Source organism: Megalobrama amblycephala, linkage group LG14 (genome assembly GCF_018812025.1).
Source record: "Megalobrama amblycephala isolate DHTTF-2021 linkage group LG14, ASM1881202v1, whole genome shotgun sequence".
Taxonomy (NCBI): Eukaryota; Metazoa; Chordata; class Actinopteri; order Cypriniformes; family Xenocyprididae; genus Megalobrama; species Megalobrama amblycephala.
Window position 1 is genome coordinate 5,151,115 of NC_063057.1, and position 27,946 is coordinate 5,179,060.

A 27,946-nucleotide genomic window follows, 5' to 3' on the forward strand; every position below is an offset into this window, starting at 1 on the left:
ATATCATATCTGAATAACTGATAGGGAGGGATGTCACTGCATATCCCAACTTTCTGTATTGCAAATATTTGAATCATTGTTATCGATTGTAAAAAATAATGACAGCAGGCCCATGACAGCAGATTTGTTACCATTATAAACATTGAGGGATATGTCTGCCGCAATATTAACAATAGTATAGTCCATCAACATGGATTTTTCAATTATTTATTTGTAAACTACATTTGGTCCCTCCCCAGTCTTATTAATATTTTGTTATTAATATTCAATATTATGTCCTATTTTAACAAACATTAAGTTTATTATTAAAATAGTTAATATTAAAACATAAAATACCATTTTAAATAAATAAAAAAATACTGTGAGCGTGAACTTAAACGAAACAAATAATCACGAATCCCACAAACAAGTAACCTGTGGACTACAAATCCCGTCAAACCCGTCATCCTGAAACTCGTTCACGAGACCGCATGGGCGCATTCTGATTGGCCTCTCTTCCTCACGCGAGGGACGTCACATTGAAACGCAACAATATCCAGAAAATCCAGCCAGCTCGAGTCAGTCAAGTCAGTCCACTGGAACGACAGCTCCACTCCGACAAAAACACTCTTGAAGGACACCCGCTCGTCGCTTACACAAACAGGTGAGCAAATACCTGACACCCACATGTAGTCGTTAGAGTATATTTGAAGGTGTTCTGACTGTATTTTTTTGCGTTATTTAAGTTGTTTGTGTCAGTATTGCTAGCTGACTAGCTCCCTTTGCTACGCTGCTTAAAACGGTTCGTCTGTTGTTGTTCAGCTTCTTTTTTTCTTCTTTTTTTTAAAACTGAAATTTGAATTTAAATCATTTAACAGACCGGAATATTACCGTGGACGCGTCTTAAAGCTTATAAAGAGCGTGACGAACGTCTAAATCCCGTGTATTAGTCACTTTCAGACTTGTTTGTGTCAGTCTTTGAGAGGTGAGCGTGACCACTAATGAGGCTTTTGTTTGGAGTTTACATCTTTCTGTCTTGTATTATACTCAGTATGTATGCTTATAAAGAGTTCTGGTCGAGTTTCACGTTCTTACTAGAGAGATGACAATAGAAGATGATGTTTTTGTTTGGGTTGTAAACAAAACCGCTTCAATTTAAAGGGACCGTTCACCAAAATGAAACATTCTGTCACTCGTCCTGCATAAATATGTTATGCAGGATGACAGTCTCAATCACCGTATGTTTTTCCAACACTAAGAAAGTGAATGGTGGTGACTGATGCTGTCACCCTGCCTAAGATCTACATTTGTGTTTTAAGGAAGACAGAAAGTCATAGGAGTTTGGAACAACATGAGGGTGAGGAAATGATGACAGAATAGTACTTTTTGGGTGGGCTTAACCTTTTAAATAATTAGAACTGGTAGAGGTCAAATGATGACGAACATAAGTGGAGGCATTTTCGGTATACTGGCAGTGGAAAAAAATAGTTAAAAATCATGCCAGATGATGTCTATGTTAAGCATCAATGTGTGAAAGTGTTTTGACAGCTCACTGCTGATCTTATTGACTTGTCATCACCACGGGTGTTTCTGACCTAGTTTTTGCCTGCCTCCCATGAGTACACAAAGTTCTTCTCGTCTTTTGACATTTTTTTTTTTTTTAGGAGGATAAATTCCCTCAGTCCATTTCATTATTTCAGATCCACTTCAATGTCATATGCCGCTCAGTCATATGCGGTCTGCCAGAGATAGTAGACATTAATCGGTTTGACCAAGAAAATTTTATGGACTTAACTGAAATTTGTTCTTTTCAACTTTAATTGGTTGTTATTATTATTACATATAATACATCATCACACGCTATTATGGTACTGAAGTAACTTATATTGTTTGAATATTTTCTCAAATTTGTAAATAACGGCATTGTTTTCAAGCGATATAACAATTTGACATAAAAGCAGATTAAAGACCATCTTGTTCACAAAACAACCTTCTGATAATGAATTCTTGATGTTTTTATTGTTGTAGTTAGATAACCACCTCATTATTATTGTCAAAAACAGAAATAAATCAAATTAAAATCAGTTTTGCACATACGTTATTGGCCGCTTAAATATGAAAAACAATTGTCTGTATTGTATTGGTCATAAAAAAATAATAATTTGATCTCTACTGTTGCAACCAGCGCAGTGTGTTATTTTTAATCCATCTCCCTAACTGTCTGTGTTTTTTTGTGTAATAAGTTGAGGCCCTGTGTGTCACACTTTGGATATGTGTTCCAGGACAGCTAGTCATCTTAAAATAAATTGGTTATCATGGGACAGAAGTCTTGCTCCAAGCCAGTTGTACTTTTATATAACTGGCAGCTCCTCTCCCAAAGCAAAGATCATGCATGGGACGAATGCTAAATATAATAGTGTAGTGATCTCCACTACTACAAAGTGCATTAGCTTTTTTTGGTTGTTGGCAAGGGCCTCCAAATCGTGTCACGTTGGCTATAAATAAAGCCTGTGCTTGTCAAAGCTGCCTGCTATCAGGTAAGCGTCTTAGACCAAACACTTGCCATTTCAAATTGACTTTGCCTGTCTGTGCATCAGGCAAGTGAAAAGCACTCTTTACTGTCGTCTCATTGGCAATCACTGCATATTACGTCTGTGCACCTCACTTTAAATGTGAACAGAGATATTAGCAGGAAAAGAAAAAAAAAGAGAGAGAAAAAAAAAAATAAATAAATAATATATATATATATATATATATATATATATATATATATATATATATATATATATATATATATATATATATATATATATATATATATATATATAATGCACCGATCATAATTTTTCACATTTTTTTTTACAAGCAAATTGCTTTTTTTTTTTTTTTTGTCTTTAAGCTTCAAATTTTTGTTTGAAATTGGAGGCAGCCACTGCATTTTAATCACGATCCAAACAAAGATGCATACATGTAACACGCAGTTGTTTTTGATTTAAATTAGATTGTATAATTGCAAGATTTAAAGCAAAAACAGCACGGTCTGACTTTAGCTTTTTGAAATTATACTACATAAAAAAAGAACAGAGAAAAAAAAAAAAAGCGGACAGACTAAATAAAAATGTAAATTCACTCTCTGTCAGTAGATGGTGCTTATGAAACAGCAGCAATATAGCTTTTTCCTTGTTACTGCTGTACACTTTAATAGGCATTATATGAAGGTAAGAGAAAAAGAAAGTGCCGTCAAAACTTCTCTGGAGACAGTCAGTTCCCTTCAGTGATGCATTCGTATAAACCCCCACTCCCAATTCAATATTTATATTTTTCTTCCAATATAGGGTGGGTGGGCCTTTTAAATCGCTTACGGTGCGTGTCCACTGCTGCAGACCAAGTGTTTTCAATTAATGAACTGAAAACGCTCTGCTCCGCGCCAGTGGACATGCACCATTATATATGCCCGTGGGGCCATGCACATTTTACTTTCGCTTTCAAATTAGTGCCAATTCAGGTTGCTTGAAGGGTGGGTTCATTTATTATTATTCATGAAAAACACAACAACAAAACAGCACAATGGCAAACTCGCTTAAATAGGCACTTTTACATTTAACTTTGAAAACAAATCTTCCGCCATCGTCTTGTCAGTCAGGAGTGACGCGAAACAGGCGAACTGAGGTGAAATCTGACTCCTGCTGCTGATCTGTGCTGCGACTGTTTTTCGGCTCATGCTGAATTGAGCAAACGCATTTAGTTTTTAATTGTAGTGTCTGTTCCTTAATTGAACTAAATTATTTTAATAAGAATAAAAAATCAAAACGATTGTGGGAGACGGTACTGCGGTGTGCAAGTGATGTAACCGGTGTTGCAGCTGAACACCGGTAACACCGACTATCACAGCAAGCCTAGTAGAGACTGACCTATTTATTATAATTTATTTTGTTTCATTTATTTTTAATGACAATACAGATGTGTCCAATAACTGTTGTACCAGTTTAATGTTGTATTTCTGATTTTCTCACTAATAATAATAATAATAAACTATTATATAAATAAACTATTTTATATATTATTATTATACTATATACTAATATTATGCCATTATTTTTACTCAATTTTTTGTTTAATGTTAAAAAGTTGAGCTGCAAACAATACATGCCCTTTAAATGCATGCTGTTTATTTTTAGAGTTCAGTTTATTGCTATAGACCAATAACCTATTAAGGGGAACGTGTTCATGTCGGTCAAACCGATTATCAGTCCCTCTCTATTATAGTGTCAGCAGTAGCTGTGGGCCTCTGCAGTGTGGAAAGGCACCTTATCAGAGAGGCTGATTGTGCGCCATAGATCAACAAAGCAAACATCTTTAAAATGGCAGGGGAACTGCTCAACTCCTGAAAATCTTCATTGATTTGGTTTGCCGTGTAGGTATGAGGCCATAAACTGTTTAAAACCAAAATACGGTGCGCTGTACAGCACATCTTCATGTCATTCCTCAATTCCCATAATCTGAACAAGGTGGGATGACGTTGCCAAGACGACAGTCTCCTCTGGCTCATCCTGTTTGTGTAGATAATATACTGGAAAGCTCCTCAGTAATCCATGTCATTTTGCCTTAGTCTATTCATTGTGACACCAGCAGTTTCTTTAGCCCATTATGGTGAATTGGAGGTTTAGGCAAAGTGCTCAGTTTGACCTTGGTCACACTGGTTTGCACATGAGCTGGGCCTGTGTCGAAGCAAATGAAGCATTTGACACACTGGTATGTCTTTGGCACATGGTGTGGTGTGAAGGACAGGTTAACCTCTCTCTGCGTCATGACTTGTTATTATTCAGTGTCAGATTGTGATGCACTGAAAATTCCTATCTGAAACCTAAAATATTTTGGTCTGATTTGGCATCGGAGAGGGTAGAGGGCTGATGTGGATTCTATATTTTTAAACTCAGATTAATATCTATATAACATGTTTTTCATGTTACCCTCGGAATCATAATTGAATCGTGAGGCAAGTGAAGATTCACACCTCTAATATATATTAGAAGTTTTGGATTTTCTTCTTCACTCTCTCACAAAGGGCCTCTTCCTCTCTAACAGAAGTTCAGTGCTGTGCTGGTGGTCAGCCCTGGTCTCATGACCAACAGACGGCACACAAAGGCACCTCTAACCCCTCTGTTTTGCGCTCTTACCCGGTCACATGACACACACACACCCCCAAAGACTGGCTCCAGCAACTGCTTTTGTTTGGGTTTCTCCATTCTCTCACTTGTTTTTGTTTAGACATTTTTTTCCTTCGTTCTGTAATCCTCAGGAAAATCAGATGTTGTAGCTGTGTATTCATGCGTCTCGTAGGGACATGTTAGTTGGCTCCAGTGTGGTCTACTCTTTGAATATGGCTGCAGGGTGTCACTGAACACAATGTACATTTCTGTTGTACAGTATTAAAATAATAAAGATTTGTTTATGTTCTCTCTCTCACTTTCTGAAAGTCAGAATTGGGCTTCCCACAGTCATGGAAATATCGGAGAATTTTAAAATTGATTTCCAGCCCTGGATCTTTTATTAATATAATATAATATAATATATTGAAGTTTTCTGTGATTGTTAGGTTTAGGGGTTGGGTAAGGGGACAGAATATACAAATTATGTCCCCATAAAACATAACCTAATGTGTGTGTGTGTGTGTGTATTAGATATTATTAACATAAATGTAACTTATGTACTATTATTAAACGCTTGCAATTCTCAGCAGTCGCTACACAAAATCTGAGTCACGTTCATGTAATCATCATAGATATGATTCACATGGTTGGCAAAGCTCTGTGGTGTTCCTGAGGTTCATCTGCTGCCAAAACATAAAAAGCTATGCTAAAATTCCATGAATCACAACTTCTACTTTGAATTTCTGCACGTGTGACCTTCTGTAAACTGAGAGGTGGATCCAGTATAGCTTTTCGTGAGTCAAGCGTAATTGCAAGCATTTCTCTGTCCAATTTAGTCAGTCATCTTAGTAGCACACGCGATGGTATAGCGTGCAACATGTCTTGCCAAGTACTTCTGTAGATGTCCGTCTTAGTCTCTTCCTTCCAGCGTAAAAGTGACTCATTTCCTTCATGCTCACACAGCCGATGCCACAAAGTACATCCAGAGTCAAGTCCTTCCTATAGAACTTATGTAGCCCTGCCCCTTTTTTAGCACTGTGGTTGTTGTGTTCTGTCTTCCGGTTTCTATTTCTCGAACCGCTCGTTTTAAAGGGGACCTATAATGCCCCTTTTACAAGATGTAATATAAGTCTCTGGTGTCCCCAGAATGTGTCTGTGAAGTTTCAGCTCAAAATACCCCACAGATCATTTATTATAGCTTGTCAAATTTGCCCCTATTTGGGTGTGAGCAAAAAACCACAGTTTTTGTGTGTGTCCCTTTAAATGCAAATGATCTGCTGCTCCTGGCCCACTTTCCAGAAGAGGGCGGAGCTTTACCAGCTCTCACCTCGGTTGCTCAACAAAGCTGGAGAATCTCACGCAGCCGAAATGAGGATTGTCAGTAACGGTGTTCAGTCTTACATTGTTCAAACCGGAGTCGACACTGATGGAGAGACTCATTAAGAAGTTACAACTTTTAGAATGACACTGGACATTTCTGAATGGTTAGTGGATAAATTTATGTAGTTGCTGTGGAGTTGATTCAATTCATCAACTAGCATGTGCCGTCATGTTAATCTTTTGTGCAAATCCAGCATTGAATTGACCCTCGTTTGTGAAGCAGTCCAGCATAAAATGATGGCATGACAACAACACTCTACTACAACAACTCTTCCTCTTCTCTTTAAAGCAGCCCAACATGGCCTCACCCCCTTTGTTATGTGTTCCCGGGTGCAGGGTTTATGTAAATTTTATGGTTGGCGATGTCACTAAACTCTTTGTAGTCCCTACCAGCCATTTGTTGTAGTCCTTAAAAAGCGATTTCTGTAAAAGAAAACATTTATCTTTACATTGAACTTTGAGCATCGTAACTTTGCAGATGTCGTTTATGCTCAAACAGCAACGTTACACACTAACTAAAGTTAAAAAAGTAAAATCATAATCAACCACCCCTTTTAAAATATTCCTGTTCTACTGACATTTGACACCAGCTTCAAACATTACAGTGCTCTTGATAACTTTTGTTAACTCTACAATAAGTAAATCCACTTCACCAGATAATTACTCCTTGACAGCGATGCCATAGAAATATGCAGATCTACAGCAAAAACAAAAGTTCAAACACAAAATTCTAAAGATAGCGGTGCGCTTGTTTCTCTGATGCAGGTCTATTGGCCTGTCCCCTTTTCTAGAAAGCTTTCCAAGAGTCAGAGGGTACATGCCTTTTAGGTTCTGTAGAAGGTACACTGGATCTAAGAGTTGTAGAAAGAGCGACACTCTCTCAGGTTCTTTTTGACAGTTCTTGCCGTACCAAAGCACAGTGTGTGAAGACTGCTGCCCTTCGGGAATGAAACTTGTTTTTGCAGATATGGAATTGCTGACAAATTCTCAAGCTGTGACAATTTAAAGCTGAAAACACAGAAAAATCAGCTGGCAGTTGGTCAGCTATGTGAGTGGCAAAAGAAAATCAATTTCAGATGTCATTTCCTTTTTTTCCTGTACTCCCTGGTAAGCACTTTCACTGACTGGTGTCTCAATTGATTTATTTCTTTCTCCGTTTTGTTTCTGCGGGGAAAAGTCTTAGCTACACAATGGAAATTGACTACCTGCTTCTTTGAAAGTGTATTTGGCTCATGAATATTGTCATTGATTTCTGTGCAAATGTTTAAACTTTGTTCCTAAGAATTCTTTGTTGACTTTGCATTGCACAAAAATCCAATCCACTTTTTTTATATCCAGGCTTTAGGACTGACTGGCCGCAATATAATTTTGCAAGTGATGAAATCAGATCTGTTTGTTCAGATGGTGTAATCAGTATCCAGTGTATCTATGTCAATCGTTATAGTATAGATGTAAGTGTCAGCATGATGCCAAGAAACTTTCTCATACAGCAACTGCTCACATCTATCAAGATGACTCGCTGCGGTGCTGAACTCAGACTGAGCTTTGGTCTGTTTGTATGTATTTCAAAAATCATTTTAATCTCATTTCAAACCACTTGTATGCAGGTTTAAACATCAGATATCATTTTTTTTTAATGTTCAGACTGCAAAAAACAGTCAGATAACATGATAAATTGATTTTGTGCACTTTCAAGACTCGATAGCTGTAGGATTGCATGAAAATATGACACTCATGTGGGAGTTAAATGATGCCAGAGACTTGAAACAGGCATTTATTAAGTGAACATAATGAATGAGCTGATAATTAACCGATAATGTCTTGTCACCTCCTCTCCACCCTCTGAATGGACGGATAAACGTATAGAGACATTCAAACTGTTTGTATCAGATTTCTCTTCTGGCACAAAACTCCTGCACAGTAGTCCAAGGGAGCAAGAGGGGTCAGTTTCACACTCCTACTGTGTCACATGATACCGAAGCAGTTGATGTGACACCAGAGAGTGCTGAACTTGAGAAGAAAAGGGCATCTTCATGTTTTTACCAAACTGGACACAGACCGCCGTGCAGTTAGAGTTTCTAGCTGAATCTGATTTCCTGGCTTGTGAACAGACAGCTGTTGCCACACTTTTCATTTACAAAAGGAGTAAAACTCTAAGCAGACAGATGCTGTCAGTTTCACAGCTGTGACTGTGAAGCATCTTGCTTCTGTGAGCTTGGCAGACTGCTCAAGGCTTGCAGCTGATATCAACTCAAATTAAACGCACTTCAGACTGGCAGAGAGCGTTTGAAGGAGAGGGCTGATTTCAGTCATGCTGAAGTTGTGACGTAATAACCAAGCTAATCTCTTTGGATGCAGATTGCTTGGAGATCCTGATTTGCCTTGTTAAAACATTCCCTTTTTATCATATAATGCTGAAGCTTTGGGCGCTAAATTAGCTTTCTGACATGACTTAAGATATGTAGTGACACTGAACCTCAGGTGACCGGTTCTAACTCAAGTGCACGGGTTGCAACATCTGATTGTGGAAGTCGGATGAAAGTATTGCATTTTTTTTTTTTTTTTTTTAGCTTGGATTAAGGTTTTATCGGTTCTTGTGCAGACTCTTTCGACAAACCCCACTATGTACTAATAGGCAGAATGATTGATTTCAAAATGTGTTGTGAAACAGGATTTATGAACTACTTTGTAGTTTCATTGAGTTCTTACTCTATCTATATAAAGCCCATTGAGCCATTACCCTTTTATGTAATTAACCAGATACATAACGTCTCAATCATTTTGGTTATGCATCGCTGTTGCAGTCACATCTGATGCCATCTGACCCATACTTTTAGCAAGGAGAAGTAAATGGGCCTTAAAAGATTTGTTCACTCCTGTATTAATTTCCTGAATTTACTCACCCCCATGTGAGACAGCTTTTCTCCTCGACAAGAAATCTCGTCACATTTTAATTTCGTGAGATCTTGTGGCACGATCTCGTCACACCACTGGTTTATATGTTTAGTTTTTCCGAATGTATGATGCTAGACTATAGTAAAGTAGTGAGTTTTTTTATGTTTTTCAAAGAGTCCCTCAAACTTTTGAATGGTAGTGGTAAAATCCCCTAAGCATCTCAACATTTAATGTTATTTCTTATGTCTTCACCAGGTCTAGCAACGAGTCTCGTGTTCTGCTGTGAATTCACGGAGGACAGTTTTGGAGTCGAGCGTCCTCTCGGTCCAGTGTGGTCCAGCAGTATTAAGAAAGAGCAGAAGCAACAGGAAGCAAGCTGGACGGAGGGGAGGCGAGGGAGGACAAGGGCGCCGCCTTTGTCCTGAGACACAGAGTCTGCACCAGCAGTGATATCGACCCCACCCACACATCCAACTCAGATGACCAGGACACCATGAGTCCTAGTGCAGATCACAGATCGGACGACCCTGCACAGAACGGGGTAAGTGCAGCTCACAGAGGCCATACTATATATTAACGATAAACTGAAATATCAGCTTTTATCAGACTTTGGCATTGATATAAACAGTGTTGGGTAACGCATTTCAAGTAACTTAAGTAATCAGATTACGTTTTCAAGTAACTAGTAAAGTTACACCTTACTTTGTCAGAGAAATAAAGTGCCGAGGTGTTGTGTGTGCTGTGGAAACATGATGGTTTTTGTAGTTCTAGACTAAATGTGAACATGCATTTATTATCTCACTTGCACGAAAACATTCAGTATTCCTCAAAATGAATAAAAACAGTGAAATGCAGTCTCCGAATTTTACGCAAACCTTTAACTATATTAAATTACACAAATTTACTTAATGTATTTTTTGTAATATGCATTACTTTTAAAAGTAACTTTCTACAACACTGGATATAAAAACGATGACTACTACTATATGTCTTGTATGTATTGGTAGCATAATAAAACAAAAAGCTGTAAGAGGCAGTGCATTATCATGAATTCAATATAAGTTAAGGGGTGTTGTTAGGCATAATGCAAAGTGTAGTGCATAAAACTCCCTTAACCTTGGTAAAATCACAGAACACAAAATCACAAAATTTGAGTGTTTTCCATAAGTATGATCAAATACACTAATGTTCAATAAATTATATATTAATAGTAATAAGCAATTCCTCTGACAAGTAATGCAGTTCATTATCCTAACTAATCATTTTAATGTTTTGTAGCAATTTGACACATTAAGAATTAGTTTGAGTAGTCACAGGTGTTTGTGTGTAGGCTGTTTCATAGCAGAGTTTAGACCTCAAACTTTCAGTTTTATAAAGGTTTATAAACCGCAGACTGCACTCAGTCTATACCGAAAGACAAGAAAATCTGTATTTCAGCCACATTAAAGTGCATGTATTTAGAAGTATGGGATCACAAGTAGCTTATAATGGTCGCTTATAAATAATTCTCACTCAATAAGATAAGTGCACTCACTTGAGAACTCAATGGACTGTTTATAAAAGCTAATGAACTATTAATGAATGCTTTACAATGACTGCACACACATACTAATTTGCATCTGCAGTCCATTATGGCCCCAGAGAACAGCCGATTCATCATTTGAGGTGTGGTGTATAGGAAAACTGCATAGGGATCATGTACCGGTGTTATTTGTTTTTGTGAGCAATAATTACTTGTCGCAGTCCAATATAGACTGAGAGTCTATTACTCTCAGAGGAGTCCGTACGGGCTCAGAAGATTGGCGAGAGGAATATGCTTGGGGAGAAAAAGACTGTGAACGAGTTTGATACTGCTTGTTTATATTACTTGCTTGGTTTTGAATAATTCTTATCCACATCTCTACATCAACTTCATGTTACACTGATATGCAGATAGCTGTAACAGTGTTAGCAGGTTTAGAGAGGACTCTTTTTGTATTTGCATGAGCTGTTGCCTTCTGTTATTTGCATGCGTCCAACACAAACACACACAATGGTTGTCTATTGTGTAATCTGACTCGGGCAACGTTTGTGCCAGTCATGGTGAGCCACGTGTCTGGCTTGTGGCGTGGTGTGGTCAGACAGGGCAGGTGTAAAACTATCCCATCCCCAGAAGGGAGTAGACGCCCCACTGGCTTTTTGGGTTAAGGTAGATCCACGACAACAAGGCCAAGCTGATGAAATTTTAAACAGGCCTCAGGACACAGTAATAGACACTGTTCTGTGTTTATTTTGCATCATGTTTCTGGTAGACGAGGTTAAATTTTTGTCTGCATAGTGCATACACTATTTAGGACTCTCGTTTTTGTGCAACTAAGAGAAATTGGTGTTAAATTTAAACATCCAAACATCCTTCTATACACAGAAAATAAAATTAAAATAAAACTTGTAAGTAAATCTGATTTTTGGAGTACGTTTTTACAAGAAAATACCATTTTAGATTTTCTAGTTGCAGTTTTTCTTTGTAATTGTTTGTGCAATTTATGATCAATTTCTGAGTGAAAATGATGGATTTTATAATTATAAGAAGTGTATAAGAACCATGTTTTTTTTCTTTGAATTTAGGTGAATATGTCTTAGCTGTTCACACAGGATGCATTCTAACTCTCCATTCTGGACTATTTATTTATTTAATATATTGTTTAATGTAAAAATGTGCTAGAGGAACATCTTTTGCTTTTACTGGAACAATCAGATGAATTTTCGGGTGGGATAAGTATATTTACAAATAGGATATTGGGTTTAGTTAAAAAAAAAAATATATAGGAAAATGGGTCTTTAATATCTTTACTTTTCACCAGGAAAATAGCCAGAGAAGGTGGCATGGTGTTAAACAAACAAACAAACAAACAAACAAACAAACAAACAAACAAACAAACAAACAAACAGCATGGATAGGAGTTCATATACATATTAATGCACCTTATGTTCAGTTCTGCCTTGCTGTTTTAACGCTAGAATTTGTCCTGTGTTTGCATATTCTATAGAAATAGTCCTTATATGGTTTACATTTTGACTTAATGCTGAAAAACATTGCTTTAACACTGAGTGCATTGGACCATACATTGAGCCTATCTCTTCTGCTTATCAAAGCATGCACTAAAGCTCACTACACTAGTGCAAATACACCTGTTAACTTGATTATAGGTCATAGAACAACAGCCAAACACACCTGCCTTCATGTAAGGCAGAAAGATACTGGGATTTTCTCATATTTAAGTTTGATGTAAAGCTACAGTGCATCATGTTAGGGTTGCATTGAAAAATGTATTTTTAGGTAGTATTGTTCTTAATGGGGGGGTGATATGATAAGTTTGCGTTATTCTTCTTGGTTTTCCAAAGGTAACAGGTTGTTTTCCTCCAATCCGCAGCTCTGCCTTGGTGCTATGGCAACAGTGTAGTTGCATGATTGGTTTTTGTATGGTAACAGCAGGAAGACTGGAAATCTATCGGCTCCACAAGGTCAATTTTTAACCAGGAACTACTTAATTCTGTTTATTGGAAGACTAAGTCAACTTTTTTTTTTCTATTAATGGAAGTTAAGTTGAACATTCATCACTGTAATCACACGTATGTGATGATGTCATTTATGACCTCATGCCAGAGTTTGCACTCCGCCATCTGGTGAAGTAAAACGATTAACCCTTCAGATGACTAACCCTGATAACGGTCTCGCCGTACAGTCAGAACTTCCTCTGGTGCTTCCCAGGTTGTGGTATTTCTGTGGTATAGCTTGTTCTTCTTTCTAATCAGAGACACGTAATTTGTTTTACCATCAACGTGTAGCCTGATTGCAGTTGTTCATTTCTGAGGAAACCAATGAGGAAGGAGTGCATTAGTAAAATGATCTCAATTAAAACCTGAATATCTGGAAATCCCATGAGCTTGGAAATCTCTAAACATTCTCGAACTATTGAGTTCCTCAATAATAATTGTATTTGTTATGGATGTTTTGGTAACCGAAGTAACCAGTGCTATTGTAATTAGTTTGATCATTCCCATGTTTCTCTTTCTGGAACTCGGGAAGGGAGATGTTTTTGGATAAAGAGCTTTATTAATTCCAGCTTCCTGTCCCTAAGGATTTGCCAAAGTTGAAAAATCTGTTTTTGAGTTCTGTTTTTGTGCATACGAAGCGAGAGTTTGAGTTGATTTGAGTCAGCGTCACATGCGTACGGCAACACTGGTGCTGGGGTTAGTCTGTATAAAGGTCAGTTCCTGATTGTGCAAGAAACTGTGGTTTCACTGTGCCGAACATGTGATGTATATTGTGGAAGGGAGAGGGCTAAAGATGGGAGGATGGATGGCCAGGGGTCTGCCGACTCTGTGGTTTTGAACATGTGGCCTTAAGGGTCCAGTGTGGTGAGCAGGGTGACAGAATAGCACAAACAGTAGGATTCTTAGTGAGCGAAGACGGAGGAGGCAAAAAAGTAGTCCTATGGGGTATCGTCTCCCTGGATGGGTGGCTGAAAGTTACAGTCTTACTCCCATAGGGTGTTCTTTCTAAATGGTGCTGTTTACAGTGACCTGAGGGCATAAGCCCTGGGTATACTTCGTTTTTTTTTTTTTTTATGCGTATGCTAGCGTATGCGCACGGTCGAACACACAGCCTTGTAAAGTATACTTCACTTGACTTGTACATGTACACAAGCGTTTGACGCATGAGCAGTTTTGAGCAATCTCTCGCCACGAGTTACAACCCATGTAAATATATTTGTTTTGTTTCGTGCTAAAGTTGTACAAATGAGGGTACTTTCTAACCTCTCGCAATCTGTCGTCTATATAGACCTCCATTGTCGCTGTAGCTTGCATGCGTTCCAGTCTGTTCATGCAGGTTTGCTTCGACTACCTTGTGAATCAACGCCCCCAGAGCACAGTTGCCACCTTGTGGATAAACTAATTACTGCAAAAAAATAAATTAAATTACCTTACAAAATCTGGTGGTGCCAGATTCTTCTGATGACGAAATTCGCGTCGCGCACTGTACGCTGAACCTCACGTATGCATAAAAAGTGAAGCATACTTTGGGTTATAAATGGCAAAAACATTGTGTATATGCAGACTGTGGATTGTTAGCTTTGTGAGTATCCAGGCAGTGTATATCACGTCAATCTTACTGTGACAAAGGTTGTCTGACTAGCATTTAAAGAAGCTAATAGAGGAAAATATGGCTTGAAATGAAAACATTTAAACACAAGCCAACAATCTGTTGTTGTTCTCTGTACACCCAGTCATGTTGTATATTTTTGTGCTAGCCTGAAATGATTGTTATCAGTCGCAAGTAGTGCTGGTTAAACCTGCTTGACTGGAATGCATTCTGCTTTCAGGGAACCAAGGACAAATATGTTGTTTTGCAGGACAAATCTGTATATGTTGGTGCAATGTGATTCTGTACAAAGAGGGAAATGCACTAAACATGTGGCTGTGGACTTAAGGAACTTCTCGGAAGGTTGTGCAATCACAAGTCCTGGAGCGCACATGCAATCTTATCAGTAGATTTTACTCAACGTTCAGTTCTGTTGATCATGACTGACCTTCAAACCCTTGTCAATGCGGAGATTTGGGACAGCTCTATCAGGAGGAGGACTTTCACTTTAAAAATTGCACTGATGTTCAAAACTTTGGGTTTGATAAGAAATAATACTTTTATTATAGCTGCAGTATGTAACTTTAGGCACTCTAGCGGTTAATGAACAAAACTGCATGCGTCTTGCAGAAGAACATTGTAGCCGGAGCTACTTCTCTCTGTTTATGTCTATGATGGGTAGGGCTGCATGATTAATCGAAATTAAACCGTAATCGCAATTTGGCTTAGTGCAATTATGAAATCGCAAAGGCTACGATTTTTAATGATATAAATATGTACATGGCATGTTAGTAAAGAGTGGCTTTGTGATCGGTAGTAAATGACGTTCCATCTGAAAACACTGCATTTGAAAAAGCAACACAACAAACCTTAGGGGATTTCCTGAAACGACATGGATTATATTACTTCTGCGAAGTAAATTTGGTGTATCTGCTCAAGGGCACCCTCTGGCGTCCAGTATGAAGTATGACATGTTTAGCGCCAAGTAATGCTCACTCCATCCTATACTTGGTTAAAATAGGAAAAATAAGGGAAACATATAATCAATGTTTTTCTCCAGTGTACAGGAGTTTTTTTTTTCTTCATGATTTAGCGATGATAATGGTAATAATGATGATCATTATTAGTCAAATTTATTAGCACAAAATTTTGGGCCAAATAGTGCAGATTTCCATGTGTTTAGCATCTGACCATTGCTTAGCTTATTGAATGTACATAAACTTTGGAGGAACGAGAGGGAAATTAAATAACTTACCCATGTAATAAAATGTTCTGGCTCAGAGATACGTAGGTGTTGTTGCTGAACTGTAGTAGCCTCTGAACTGTACAAAAACGAGACTCGTGGCCCTCCCGCCGAGGATATGCCATTCCAGAGGCCTGCAACAGGATGTTCCCAGCATTCCAGGAATTGAAATGCACATGATCATATTCTTACCAACCCCGTGCTCCTGTTCCAAACTTTTGCTGCTGTTATTTTTCACCGAACACGTGCCTCTGTCTCAAAATATCTCACGAGGTCTTTCAAAGTCACCTTTGAGTGCTGTGCATATGTGCTACATTATTTTTATATTCCCCATGATGAGGTGCCAGCATGCTTGGCATAAATATTTTGACTGTCTTCACGCGGCAATAGTCTGTATATTGAAATTTTAGCGGCATTTACCATCATGTCTGTTTACACTGTTGACTTAATGAGGTAATTTAATGATGGAACATACCTTCACATGAACTTTCACACCATGTCCTCACCAGGCATGATGTCTTAAAGCAAAAAAAAAAAAAATATCCATCAATAAATTACAGCAAAGCATTTGTTTTAAGATATTTCTTTTGTGTTTTTGAGGACAGTTGGAGCTTGGCCTAGCCCTTCTCTGTTGCTCACATGATCTGGCTCTAATCTGACTTCCAGACGTGGGCTGGAGTACAGTATGACCTTACATCCTCTCTCAAATCTCAGACGAGACCACAGAGATGACACCGAGCCCTGCCGGCCTCCTGCAGAGACCCCATGTGTCTGACTTTCATACCGAAAATACACAATCTTGCATTCATTCAAGTGTATGTTGTTTAACAACAAGGGTCAGAGAGACCTGGAAAATGGTAACGTTAAAGTAAATTACTATTTTTTTTTTTTTTTTTTTTTTTTTTTTGGTCCAAGAAACCTTGACTAACATTTTGACACTTCTCTGTTTGCTTGCATTCAGCAACTGTTCTGCAAGTGTAGCCACTGATTCATCTTGACGTTACATGCTGCTTTTTATTTTCACCATATGTGGTCTCTTGTTTCTGATCAGTGAACGAAAAACATCACTTAAACAAAGCTTTTAAGATGTTGGCCGTGTTCTTAGGTAGCAGGTGGCGGGGGTATTACAGCTGAGTCATGCTAAAACCAGCAAATCAGACAGACTGCATGTCATTTAAGCTTAGGCGAACATACTGAAGAGTTCAAGTGCACTCGAGTACAATGTTGCATTGAAGCATTTAGTATTTTTTTTTTTCTTTTTTTTTTTTTCCTCCCATCGGGCTCCAACCTACATGGTGGTTTTATGAGGTGTAGAGCCAGTTCTTTTTCCGTATTTACTCTCCCTTTATCCTTTACACAGACCCATACAGGTTGTCCCAGCTGTGTCCCCAGCAAACAAGCAAACTGTTTTTTCCCCTCTCTCTGGCAGGGAAGTGATGATCTCTAGAGAGGGTCATTATATCCAACCAATCAGTGCACGCAGTGAGCATAACGCTGCACATCTCAATTACTGTAGGATTAAGGCTGGGTGGGATGACCAAAATCTTAAATTACAGCACGAGTCATTTTATTGCACAGTATATATCATAATATACATTTTTTTTTTTTTATTGTATGTTCAGTAGAAAAATAATTTCAATATTAAATAACCATGTGGTAATGCCTATGTTTGGACAATCCAGAGAAAAAAAAAAAAAAAAAAAAATATATATATATATATATATATATATATATATATATATATATATATATATATATATATAATATATAATATATAATATATAATATATATGTATATGTCATATATATATATATGTATATGTCATATATATATATATGTATATGTCATATATATATATATATATATATATATATATATATATATATATATATATATATATATATATATATATATACACAAAATAATAATAAAAAAAAATATTGAACTAAAATATAGTACATTAATTCTATTGTATTATTATTATTATTAATAATAATAATAATAATGATAATGATAATGATAATGATGATAATAATAATAATAAATAATAAAAATTTTCATTTTTGACTGACGTGCGAAGAGAACAAGAGGGTTAAAGTGTATACTGTTATAGCCCTATATGGGAAAGTGTTGACTTTTGTTGAAAGCTGAAAATTACAAAACCACCTCTAATATTGTGGTAGCATGTGTCATGATGACAAATTTGATCTGATATGAAGACTTGCTATTTCCTTCATTCTGCACGAGAGTATGACTCCCGCGTTCACGCATGCCTTTCTGAGGTGTGCACATCACCATGTTTTGCAGGCTTACTTGGTATTGTTTTTTTGTGGGTGTGTTATAAGTTTTCCTTTAGTGACCTAAGATGAAAACCATAACCATATCTGAGGAGTTCATATTATTTCACACCCTGCCATTCAGAACATACTCAAACTGGAAATGCAGCAGCTCACAAAGATGAGATTGTCAAGGAATCTTTAGCAGTATCTACAAGACTCCTTTGTCTTGTTGGTTTCTTTATAGGCCTTTTAAGCCCAGTGAGAGCTCTTTTTTTAGGCATAAAGTACCCTAACAGGAACACTTGCTCTCTGTACCACACATGTTCACAGGAAGCAAGAGTGGTATATTTGTCAGAGCTATGAATAGGACCCTTGATTATTTTCTGATTTTAAAGCATTAAGGCGCAAAACTGTGACAGACACCACATGTTTAATATGCACATGCACTCTTGTAATGAGAGCGAACCGAACACTGTCACACTTACAGAACGCTGTCTTGCTGGCAGGCATCAGAAGTAGGTTATTCATGCATTATAGATCCAGTTCTGGTTCTGCTTGGCGGCTCTTCTTGACAAGAAATACACACTGTTAGTTGGTCGGCCTTTTAACCATGACCTCTCTGTTCACAGGTTTACAAGTGTCCTAGATTTCACGTGTTAGACAGATAGTTTGTCACATGAAAATACATTTGGGACTCTTAGAAGTCTGTACTGCAGTGACCTTTGACCCTTAGATATGGCTCAGGTATCTTCTTTACAGAAACTTGGCAGTGGAATTTGTTTTTATTATTATTTTTATTATTATTATTATTATTATTTATTTATTTTTATTCAACAGAACATAAACCTAATTTAAACTGATGCCTTTCAGCACACCAGTCTTCATCATGGTTAAATTAAATGAAGGGTAATATTTTATTATAATGATAATTTAATTCTGATAATTGATTTTATAATAATATTTTTTTTATTAATAAAACTGTTATTTATAACATGACTATAATATTAATAATAGTAAAAATTTGTATTCAGAAGTTAATATCAAAAATAAAATTAAAATGTATAATTAAACATCTTAATATTAAAATATAAAATGATATTTTTTTTTTTCTATTTTTATACTTTTATTCTATAAATTGTTTTATTTGTATTTTCTTGTTGTTATTTTAATTGATGTCACACATTTGATCCTTTCATCAATTCTCTATTTCAGGTTTTTGAACTTTATAGGCTTGTGCTGAAATGCCTTGTTTGATGCAAAAATGCAGTTCGTCTTTCTGCTAATCTGGTGATGTTGAATAGCTAAACTCAAGGCTGAATAAGTTTAGAAACCATTGAAGTGTGTCTATTTATGGACCTGCCTTGAAGCGCTGCTGGGCTAAAGCAAAAAGTAGGTGCAAGAACACACAGCGCCTGTTTCTGATTTTATTGACTGACTACACCTAATTACAGAGTGAAAAATGTGGTTCAGATGCGTTTGCTGTTGAGTCTTCTGTCATCTGTATGCGTTTACACTGTCAAAATGGAACGCACTGCAGTAGGACCCCTGCTGGCTGTCCACTGGAAGTGACGCTGACGCTCAAGCGCAGGGCCTTCAAGGTCATCTGTGGCCATGCCTCTGCTCCAGTCATACCTTATTCTGTTGAGGACACCCTCCAGCTGTGTGTGTGTGTTTCAGTATCAGCCGAAGGAAAGGGGAGGGGGCTGTTCACAAAGCTGCTAGGGAATTAGTACAACGCTAATGCCACGTCAGCGCTGATTACAGAGATGCTGATTGTCCCACTGCCCAAGTCTGATCTGCTTAAGAGAGGCTTGTTAACCTGTGCTACTAAACAACACCTCGCACTTTCACCCTCTGCAAGCCTTTCTCCTTCTATCTAATCTGTTTGTTCAGCAGTTCGGGACGCCTCCTTTTGCCGCAGATTTGCTACAAGGCAAAGCCGACTAGTGAGGACTAGTGAGGACATTGCATAGACTTCCATTGATTTTTACATCAGGTTAATGATATTTTCAATGGCCTAACCCAACCAAAAGACTAGATTTAAATAAAAACATATGTTTTGACTGATTTATAAGACTTTTTAACTAATGTGTGGACCAGTAAAATATCCTCACTGGTTGGTTGTCATGATATTTCGCTATATAATTGAGGACATTTGGCCCTCACAAGTATAGCCAAACCTGTGTGTGTTTGTTTGTGTATATCTGAGCCATGGCAGTACCTGAGAGAATGTTTTCACCCTTATATTGCTAATAGTTTCTCTTAGAGATGTTTGGATACGCACCCTGGTGTGTTCAACATTGTATGTTTGATAGATGGGGCTTGGGGCTTGCATATGTGTTGATTGTTGGTATAAGCACACGCTGTGCACAGAGATAAATTGGAGCGAGTCAGCAGGGCTTTGTTTCTAACACACAAAGCGCTGTGAACATGCCATAAGCAAGGTCGTACCAATCAATGCAGTATTAATTAAATTGAGTGTGTGTGCGTTAGAGAGAGTACTTAAATGACCTTTTTATATGTGCTCTGAGTGACTCCCTATGTGATGTTTGGGTCAGGATGGTTGACTAGTCATCTAACAATTGAGGTTTGAGCAGTGAGTTTCTAGATTTTAGTGCTGTCAATCGATTAAAAAATTAACTAATCACATTTTTCTGTAATTAATCACGATTGAAAACATTGAACATCTTTTTTTATATTGTAATAATCTCACAGTTACTCTCCAAATTAATGTAGAAACAACTTAAAGACAGTGTATTTTAAATATTTGTATAATGGCGTCTTTTTATGAAGTTCTGTATCACTGATACTAATACTGGTACTGATGTCTCCTATGAAAATTATTTTTTAAACAATTTTATAGACATTTAACATTATAGTATAACTAAAAGCTATCAATGTCAACATTTATTAGGCTTTTAAAACATAACTTTTATTCTTCACATAAACCCATTATAATAAATGTCATATTTACCTGTGGCCTTCAGCTGTCTAACAGGAAATGTACAGAAATTGAATAAATTAATCCTTATTAAAGCTACAGTTTTCTCTGTTACCTTTGATCTTTGATTAACATTAATGTGAGACATCACAGCAACTGTTTTATTAGGCTGCTGTCACTTTAAGGGCTGCTGCTGCCAAACACGACGCGGATCGGACGCACATCTCATTTTCTCACAACTCTTAAAGTTCATTTATGATGTTGTTTAACTCATTTAAGACTGCTCTTATGATGATACTCAACAAAACAGGCATTTTTTTCATAATTCACTGTTATGGTTTGTTCAGGTGCAAAAGCGAACTCAGTACTGGCGTGCATCTTTCTCTGCACACGAGCTGTGTGTTTGTCACATGACATGACATTCACAGACAGTGCATTCTCGTTTGCCTCGTGGCACGTGAATGGTTTAAAAGCATTTGCGTGAATAAGAGTGTGATCATATAATGTGATACTTGCCAAATTATGACGAGGGAAAAAATGGAAGCTGCGTTAAATATTTTTAAAGCGTTAAACTGAAAAAATTAATCGCATGCATTAGTGACAGCACTACTAGATTTTTCTTTTTTTTTTTTTTTAAGTACACTTAATTAATATTTAAATTCTTTAATATTTTAGTGCAGTATTTATAAAGATGCATCTTCACCAAGAGTATTATATGCTAAAATTGTACTTAAATTAATTCTCAGTATTATATTTGACCACTGCTTGATATGAAAGATAGAAACAAAATAAACTCTGAAACCTGACTTGTTTGTGTTTTGTGTTTTCAGTGCCTTCTTTCAAGGAGGGTGGTACATGAAAAGGAGGAAGAAACAACAGAAAGAGAAGAGGAAGATGAGGAGGAAGAGAAGAGCTCTGACGAAGGCCTTCTGCTACAGGCACACCACGCCATGGAGAGGATGGAGGAGTTCGTGCACAAGGTCAGAATCTCTTCCGTTCATCTCTCACACACATCAACTTCACAGCTGAGACCCAGCTCGCACACCATAAACACAGATGAGCATTATCATTGAGTTTGGTGAGATTAAACGGATGACATCAAAGCACCTGACACGAGCCGAGTGCTCACAGCTGCTTTTGCACGAACATGCCACAGTCTATCAATACGGAAAACATCCCTGCCAAACCAGACGCCCATCTCCTGGCTCCAGCAGCCTCTCATCTCAATCTTGTATTCAGAGACTGCCATATGCAGAGGAACAGGAACTGAAAGCCGTCCTTTGTAGCATGTGCTGTGCCCTATAAACCAGATCAAGTTTAGTTTGCTTTTTGAGCCCCTTCTGCTTTAATGGCTCTTTCCTTCCTCTCTCCCTCTGGGGAAGAAGCCAAAGCTCTCTGTGTCGAAGAGCAAACACAGTGTAAGATCCAATCAGTGCCATTCACTATCAGCACTCAGGAGTCTTGAAAGGAACACTTCTAGGAACGCAGACTTTGAGAACACATCTTGACAGATGACCGTAAGGCTCTTCATGGAGTGTCAATCAAACAACCTGACCTAGATTCATTTGTTTTGTTTTATTCAGTTAAAAGAGCTAAGAACAGTTCTCAGCATGTTCAGAATGTAGACGTCAGCCCTCGGCTGTAGTCACTGCCTGTGCTGCACTTCTAGGTGTAATCCTGTGGTCACGCCTGTGACTGGTATGATTGCACAGGAGTGGTTTTTGTCAGTCTTGTTTTGGCAGAACGAAACTTCGAAACTAATGCTGCTTCTCAGCAGCGTCACCACAGCTGGTAAAGAGAAGCTGGGCAACCTAGTTTTATGAAAACCACACAAGAGGAAAAAAAAAATCCAGATGCCATTTAAAAAAATATTCACTTTCAGTTCTAGAGGACTATAAAATAAGATTTTGTTTCCTCTTTTGGACATAAAAAGTGCAGGTTGGGTGAGAAGAGAGTTAACTGTTCAACGTAACAGTACTTTTTCAGTCTTAGGAAAGAAACATTCTACACGTGTGCATCTGGAAATGATGGGTTAAGACATTGTTGTACTTCATGTGTGCTTCTATGTTACTTAAAGTGATAGTTCACCCAAAAATGAAAATTACCCCATGATTTACTCACCCTCAAGCCATCCTAGGTGTTTATGACCATCTTCTTTCAGATGAACACAATCTGAGATATATTTAAAAATCTCCTGGCTCTTCCAAGCGTACAGCCATCTGCTGGAAGCTAGTTATTAAAGTTTTTATAAAGTTTTAAATATGGATATTTTCTTACACAACCCCATCGCTTCACTTCAGAAGGCCTTTATTAACCCCCTGGAGCCGTATGGATTATTTTTATGATGGATAGATGCACTTTTTAGGCTTCAAAATCTTAGGATGGCTCGAGGGTGAATAAATCATGGGATAATTTTAATTTTTGGATGAACTATCCCTTTAAGCAGTAATTAGACTTGGTAGTTGAGGGAGCCAATAGACTTATAATCAAATGTATTTAAATGGTTTGTGTACCTAGCTTTGCACTGACATACTTCTGTAGAGTATTTCTGGTTCTGTGTAATTTTTGCTTGCCCTGTAACTCATAATTACTGTAATGCTTATCTCTTGCTCTTGTCCTCTCTCACATACAAGCATAGACCGTATAATTACTTTCTGAAGTTAAATGAGGACTTTTCTCATGCCAACCAGTAATGCTGACCTGAGCTTAGCATAATGACATGTCAAAGAGTAGCCTGATATGTCATCCTTTTTAAAACTGCAGGGTTGCTTTTGAGAGCTTACAGTGATGCTTTTAATTTTGTGTCTTAGATGTGGGAGGGCAGATGGCGTGTCATCCCTCATGACGTCCTCCCTGATTGGCTGAAGGATAATGACTTCCTGTTGCATGGGCACCGGCCACCCATGCCTTCCTTCAGAGCCTGTTTCAAGAGCATCTTCAGAATCCACACGGAAACGGGCAACATTTGGACACATCTTCTGGGTACACAAAAAACAATTTATTTACTTTATTATTATTTTTTTTTTTACTTATTACTTACTCAGACTATGCTGAAAGTGAGCGCTTAACTGTGCTGATGTATTTTCATTTAATTTAAATGTAATTTTATTTAATTTACTTAAATTTTAAATATACACGCTTATATAATTTATTATATTTATATATTACATCTATATTTTAATTATAATATATTATATATTTTTTAATATTATATCATTTGATATATAAATATTTAAAAAAAAAAACAAATTATGTATGTATATTATAATATAGAATTTAATTACAATACATTATATTTATAATACATTATATCAATATATATATATATATTTATATTTTAAATGGAAAATATATGTATTTTTTAATTATATATATATATATATATATATATATGGAAATGCATCAGCACAGTAAGCATTCAGTTTCAGCCTAGTCTGACTCTGTGCTGCCACCTAGAGAAATGTGAGCATACTTCACACAGCATGGGGAAATGTAGGGGAAGGGTGTAAGGTCATTCTAAACATAATAGACTCTTGACCTAAATAATGGTATTGATCATGAGGTGACATGGTAATGTGCACCTATTGATCTTCTACACCTTTTGGACTCGTGGTATGACTGAGCCGTAATAGACAAAGGAGATGTTTGATGTTGGTCTACTAGTAATCGCTAAGCTTTTTCATCTGCTTTGAGTTCAGTTCGATTTTACTCTTTGTACTTTAATACATTTATTGATTCATAGTATTGACCTGTAGTAGGGAGGGGACTCAGTATAACTTTATTAATAATAAAATGAATGTCAACACGCTTATCTGCACATAGATCTTACACTAACCAGTATTTCTCTTGTGTCTTTAGGCTGCCTGTTCTTTCTCTGTCTGGGCATCGTGTACATGTTCAGACCCAATATGTCGTTTGTGGCACCATTCCAAGAGAAGATCGTCATCGGCATGTTCTTCCTGGGGGCCATTCTCTGTCTCTCCTTCTCCTGGCTCTTTCACACAGTATACTGCCACTCGGAGGGGGTGTCCCGCGTCTTCTCAAAGTAAGCACTCACTCCAAACAATCCTTACTATAGGGTCCCCACAGTAATGAAAACCAGAAATTATCAAGGAAGGACTGTAGAGCTGTGGGTAACACTTAATGATAAGATTTTGTAGTTTAATATTAGTTGATGCACTTTATTTCATTTATTAATCATGGCTAATATTATTTTTATAGTTTATTTTAGTCCATAATGCACCACTAATGTTAATATATATGATTTTAATGTTAAAAATAGTATATGTAAAGATGAAACTGGACCAAGATTATTTCTGTAAAAAAACTAATCGTTAATGAAGGTTAATAATGGGAGTTCAGTATGTTTGTCATGTATATGAATGAATCTCTCAGCCACCTCTTTCTCGTTCACTCATATCACAGGTTGGACTATTCGGGCATCGCATTCCTGATCATGGGCAGTTTTGTACCGTGGCTGTATTACTCCTTCTACTGCTCCCCTCAGCCCTGTTTCATATACCTGATAGTGGTGTGTATCCTGGGGATCGCTGCCATCACAGTCTCACAGTGTGATTTCTTCGCCACGCCACAGTACCGCGGAGTCAGAGCCGGTAAGATGCAGTCTCATTCTGTTTCTCCTTTTTCTGCCAAGTTCTGCTTGTACTTGGTTCTTAATTAGTGTTAAAAGGGTTGGTTCACCCAAAAATGAAAATTCTGTCATTATTACTCACCCTTATGTTGTTCCAAACCCGTAACACAAATGAAGATCATTTATGAAATCTAAGAGCTTTCTGTCCTTGACTACTACTTTGGACTAAACCATTCAATTCATATGGATTAGTTTTCCCATCTCTTTATGAAGCATCAAAGTGTCAGTTGCGTAGCTGTCTATGGAGGGACAGAAAGCTCTCATATTTCATCCAAAATTTCGTCATTTGTGTTTCGAATATAAAGTCTTATGGGTTTGGGATGACATGAGGCTGAGTAATTAATGACAGAAATTTCATTTTTGGGTGAACTGACCCTTTAATCTTGGAGTTCTAAAAGTTTGCAATATAATGAATTCCTGCCCTGTCCTGTGTGTCTCAGGTGTGTTTGTGGGTCTGGGCCTCAGTGGAGTTGTTCCCACGCTGCACTTTATGATCACAGAGGGCTTCCTGAGGGCCACCACCATGGGTCAGATGGGCTGGCTGTTCCTCATGGCCGTCCTGTACATCACCGGAGCCTGCCTGTATGCTGCGCGCATACCTGAGAGATTCTTCCCCGGCAAGTGTGACATCTGGGTGAGTCGATGTCCCTGAAAGTCATACACAACAGTTCATAATCCAAACTGAATGCCTTAAATTCTAAACCATATCTTGTCGTTATTTTGTCTTCTGCAGTTCCACTCCCATCAGCTGTTCCATATCCTGGTGGTGGCAGGTGCGTTTGTGCACTTCCACGGCGTGTCCAACCTGCAGGAGTTTCGCTACACAGCCGGCGGAGGCTGTGCGGAAGAGGGGGCCGTGTGAGACTTTTGTCCTGTGGTGCTTGAAACGCACCACTAGAGGGAGACAATGCTCCTCTTACCTTTGCCGCCAATAACAGCTCTGTTCCTCCTGCCCATGAGGGGTAAACCTAAGAGGACAGCACTGAATGACAAAGTTACCCACCTTTATTATTATTATTACTATTATTATTATTTCTCTCTTTCCGTTATTGATTGTTCTCTATTTTGCCCCCTTAAATAAAATGCATCATGGGATAAGGTGGACACAGGATGAGGATGGCAATTTGTGATTCCTATGATCATACATTTAGGAAGAGGAGACTTTTTTTCGCTTGGTCTATTGCTGTTTTTTCTTTGTACAAGAAAAAAGCATTGAACAGACAAAACTGAAAAAACAAACAAACAAACAAACAAAAAAACAAAAAACAAAACCTCATGTGTGAACGTTTTTTTTGGGGTGGGCAGTTAGCCATTTTAAACTTTTTCATGTAAATAAGATTTCTAAAATTTGGGTTATATAGATTTGTACGAAAATAAAGTTATAAAATGTTTTTAAAAAATACATCATTATATCATTATATTGTTTGTTTGGCGGAGGGAAAAGAGAGAATGTGTTATTCCAGGGAAAGAGAGCAGATCAAGAAAAAGACACTGTTTAAGTGGACAGATGAAGTCTCAGGCGAAAGTGGCCTTCCAGATGTCACAGTGTGCTGTTATCCTAAGCACAGCTGGTAAAAGCTATATATATAAAAAAACGCACCTGTAGGACAGAAGAACGCCTTGCACCCGATGGAGCCGCCAGGATTCATATCTCTGTCAGTGCGGTTTTCTTTAACACACAGAAGGCCAGTTTTCCATCTTTAGATACTTTCTCTCTTTCTCTCTATGTTCTGTTTGTTCTCGTTTTATTCATCTTTGTGGATGTTGATTCAACCTGGTTTGAAAAAGAAAAAAAAAAATAGATGAGAGACTTGCTGTTGCGAAGTACACAAAATCATACTCGAGCAGTGTAAGGATGCGTTCATTGTGTAACGTTCTGTGTTTCACCATCTGTACATGATATAATTTATTAAAGAGTTTTCATGGAAACATTACGAGCTGTAATATTCCACATTTAAACAAGGGCAATGTTTGTTTTCTCAGAGATTTTTTACATTGATATTTATTTTAATTTTAAAATAAATTAAAAAAATTAAAACACTCATGACAGTTGTGGTTTGTTTTTCTCTCTACTCTGGTTCTTTCGTGCAGCACCAAATTAATGATTTTACACTGGTTGCATTTAAACCCCTTTTTTTTTTTCCCATTATATTATAATAGAGATTTTACTAGTGCTCCTTTTTTTGAGGGCTCTCAAAAGTGTGTATTTATTCCAGTCTGCTGTCTTTCACATCACAGTTTAAGCAAAGTCCCTTTTAAAGGAAATTCTGTTCATATTTGCAACACCAGGCAGCTATTTCGGGCA

At 37.5% G+C, this 27,946-nt stretch overlaps 1 protein-coding gene across 1 annotated transcript; it reads left to right on the plus strand.

The window, feature by feature from the left end:
- Nucleotides 1-493: 493 nt before the first annotated feature.
- Nucleotides 494-27,685, plus strand: adipor2 (adiponectin receptor 2). Its single transcript, XM_048154667.1, has 8 exons — nucleotides 494-643; nucleotides 9,660-9,945; nucleotides 21,821-21,970; nucleotides 23,801-23,972; nucleotides 24,849-25,035; nucleotides 25,416-25,603; nucleotides 26,082-26,275; nucleotides 26,375-27,685. Exons 2-8 carry the CDS (start codon nucleotides 9,898-9,900, stop codon nucleotides 26,501-26,503), a joined length of 1,068 nt encoding a protein of 355 aa, XP_048010624.1. The 5' UTR covers nucleotides 494-643; nucleotides 9,660-9,897; the 3' UTR covers nucleotides 26,504-27,685.
- The last annotated feature ends 261 nt before the right edge of the window (nucleotides 27,686-27,946 follow it).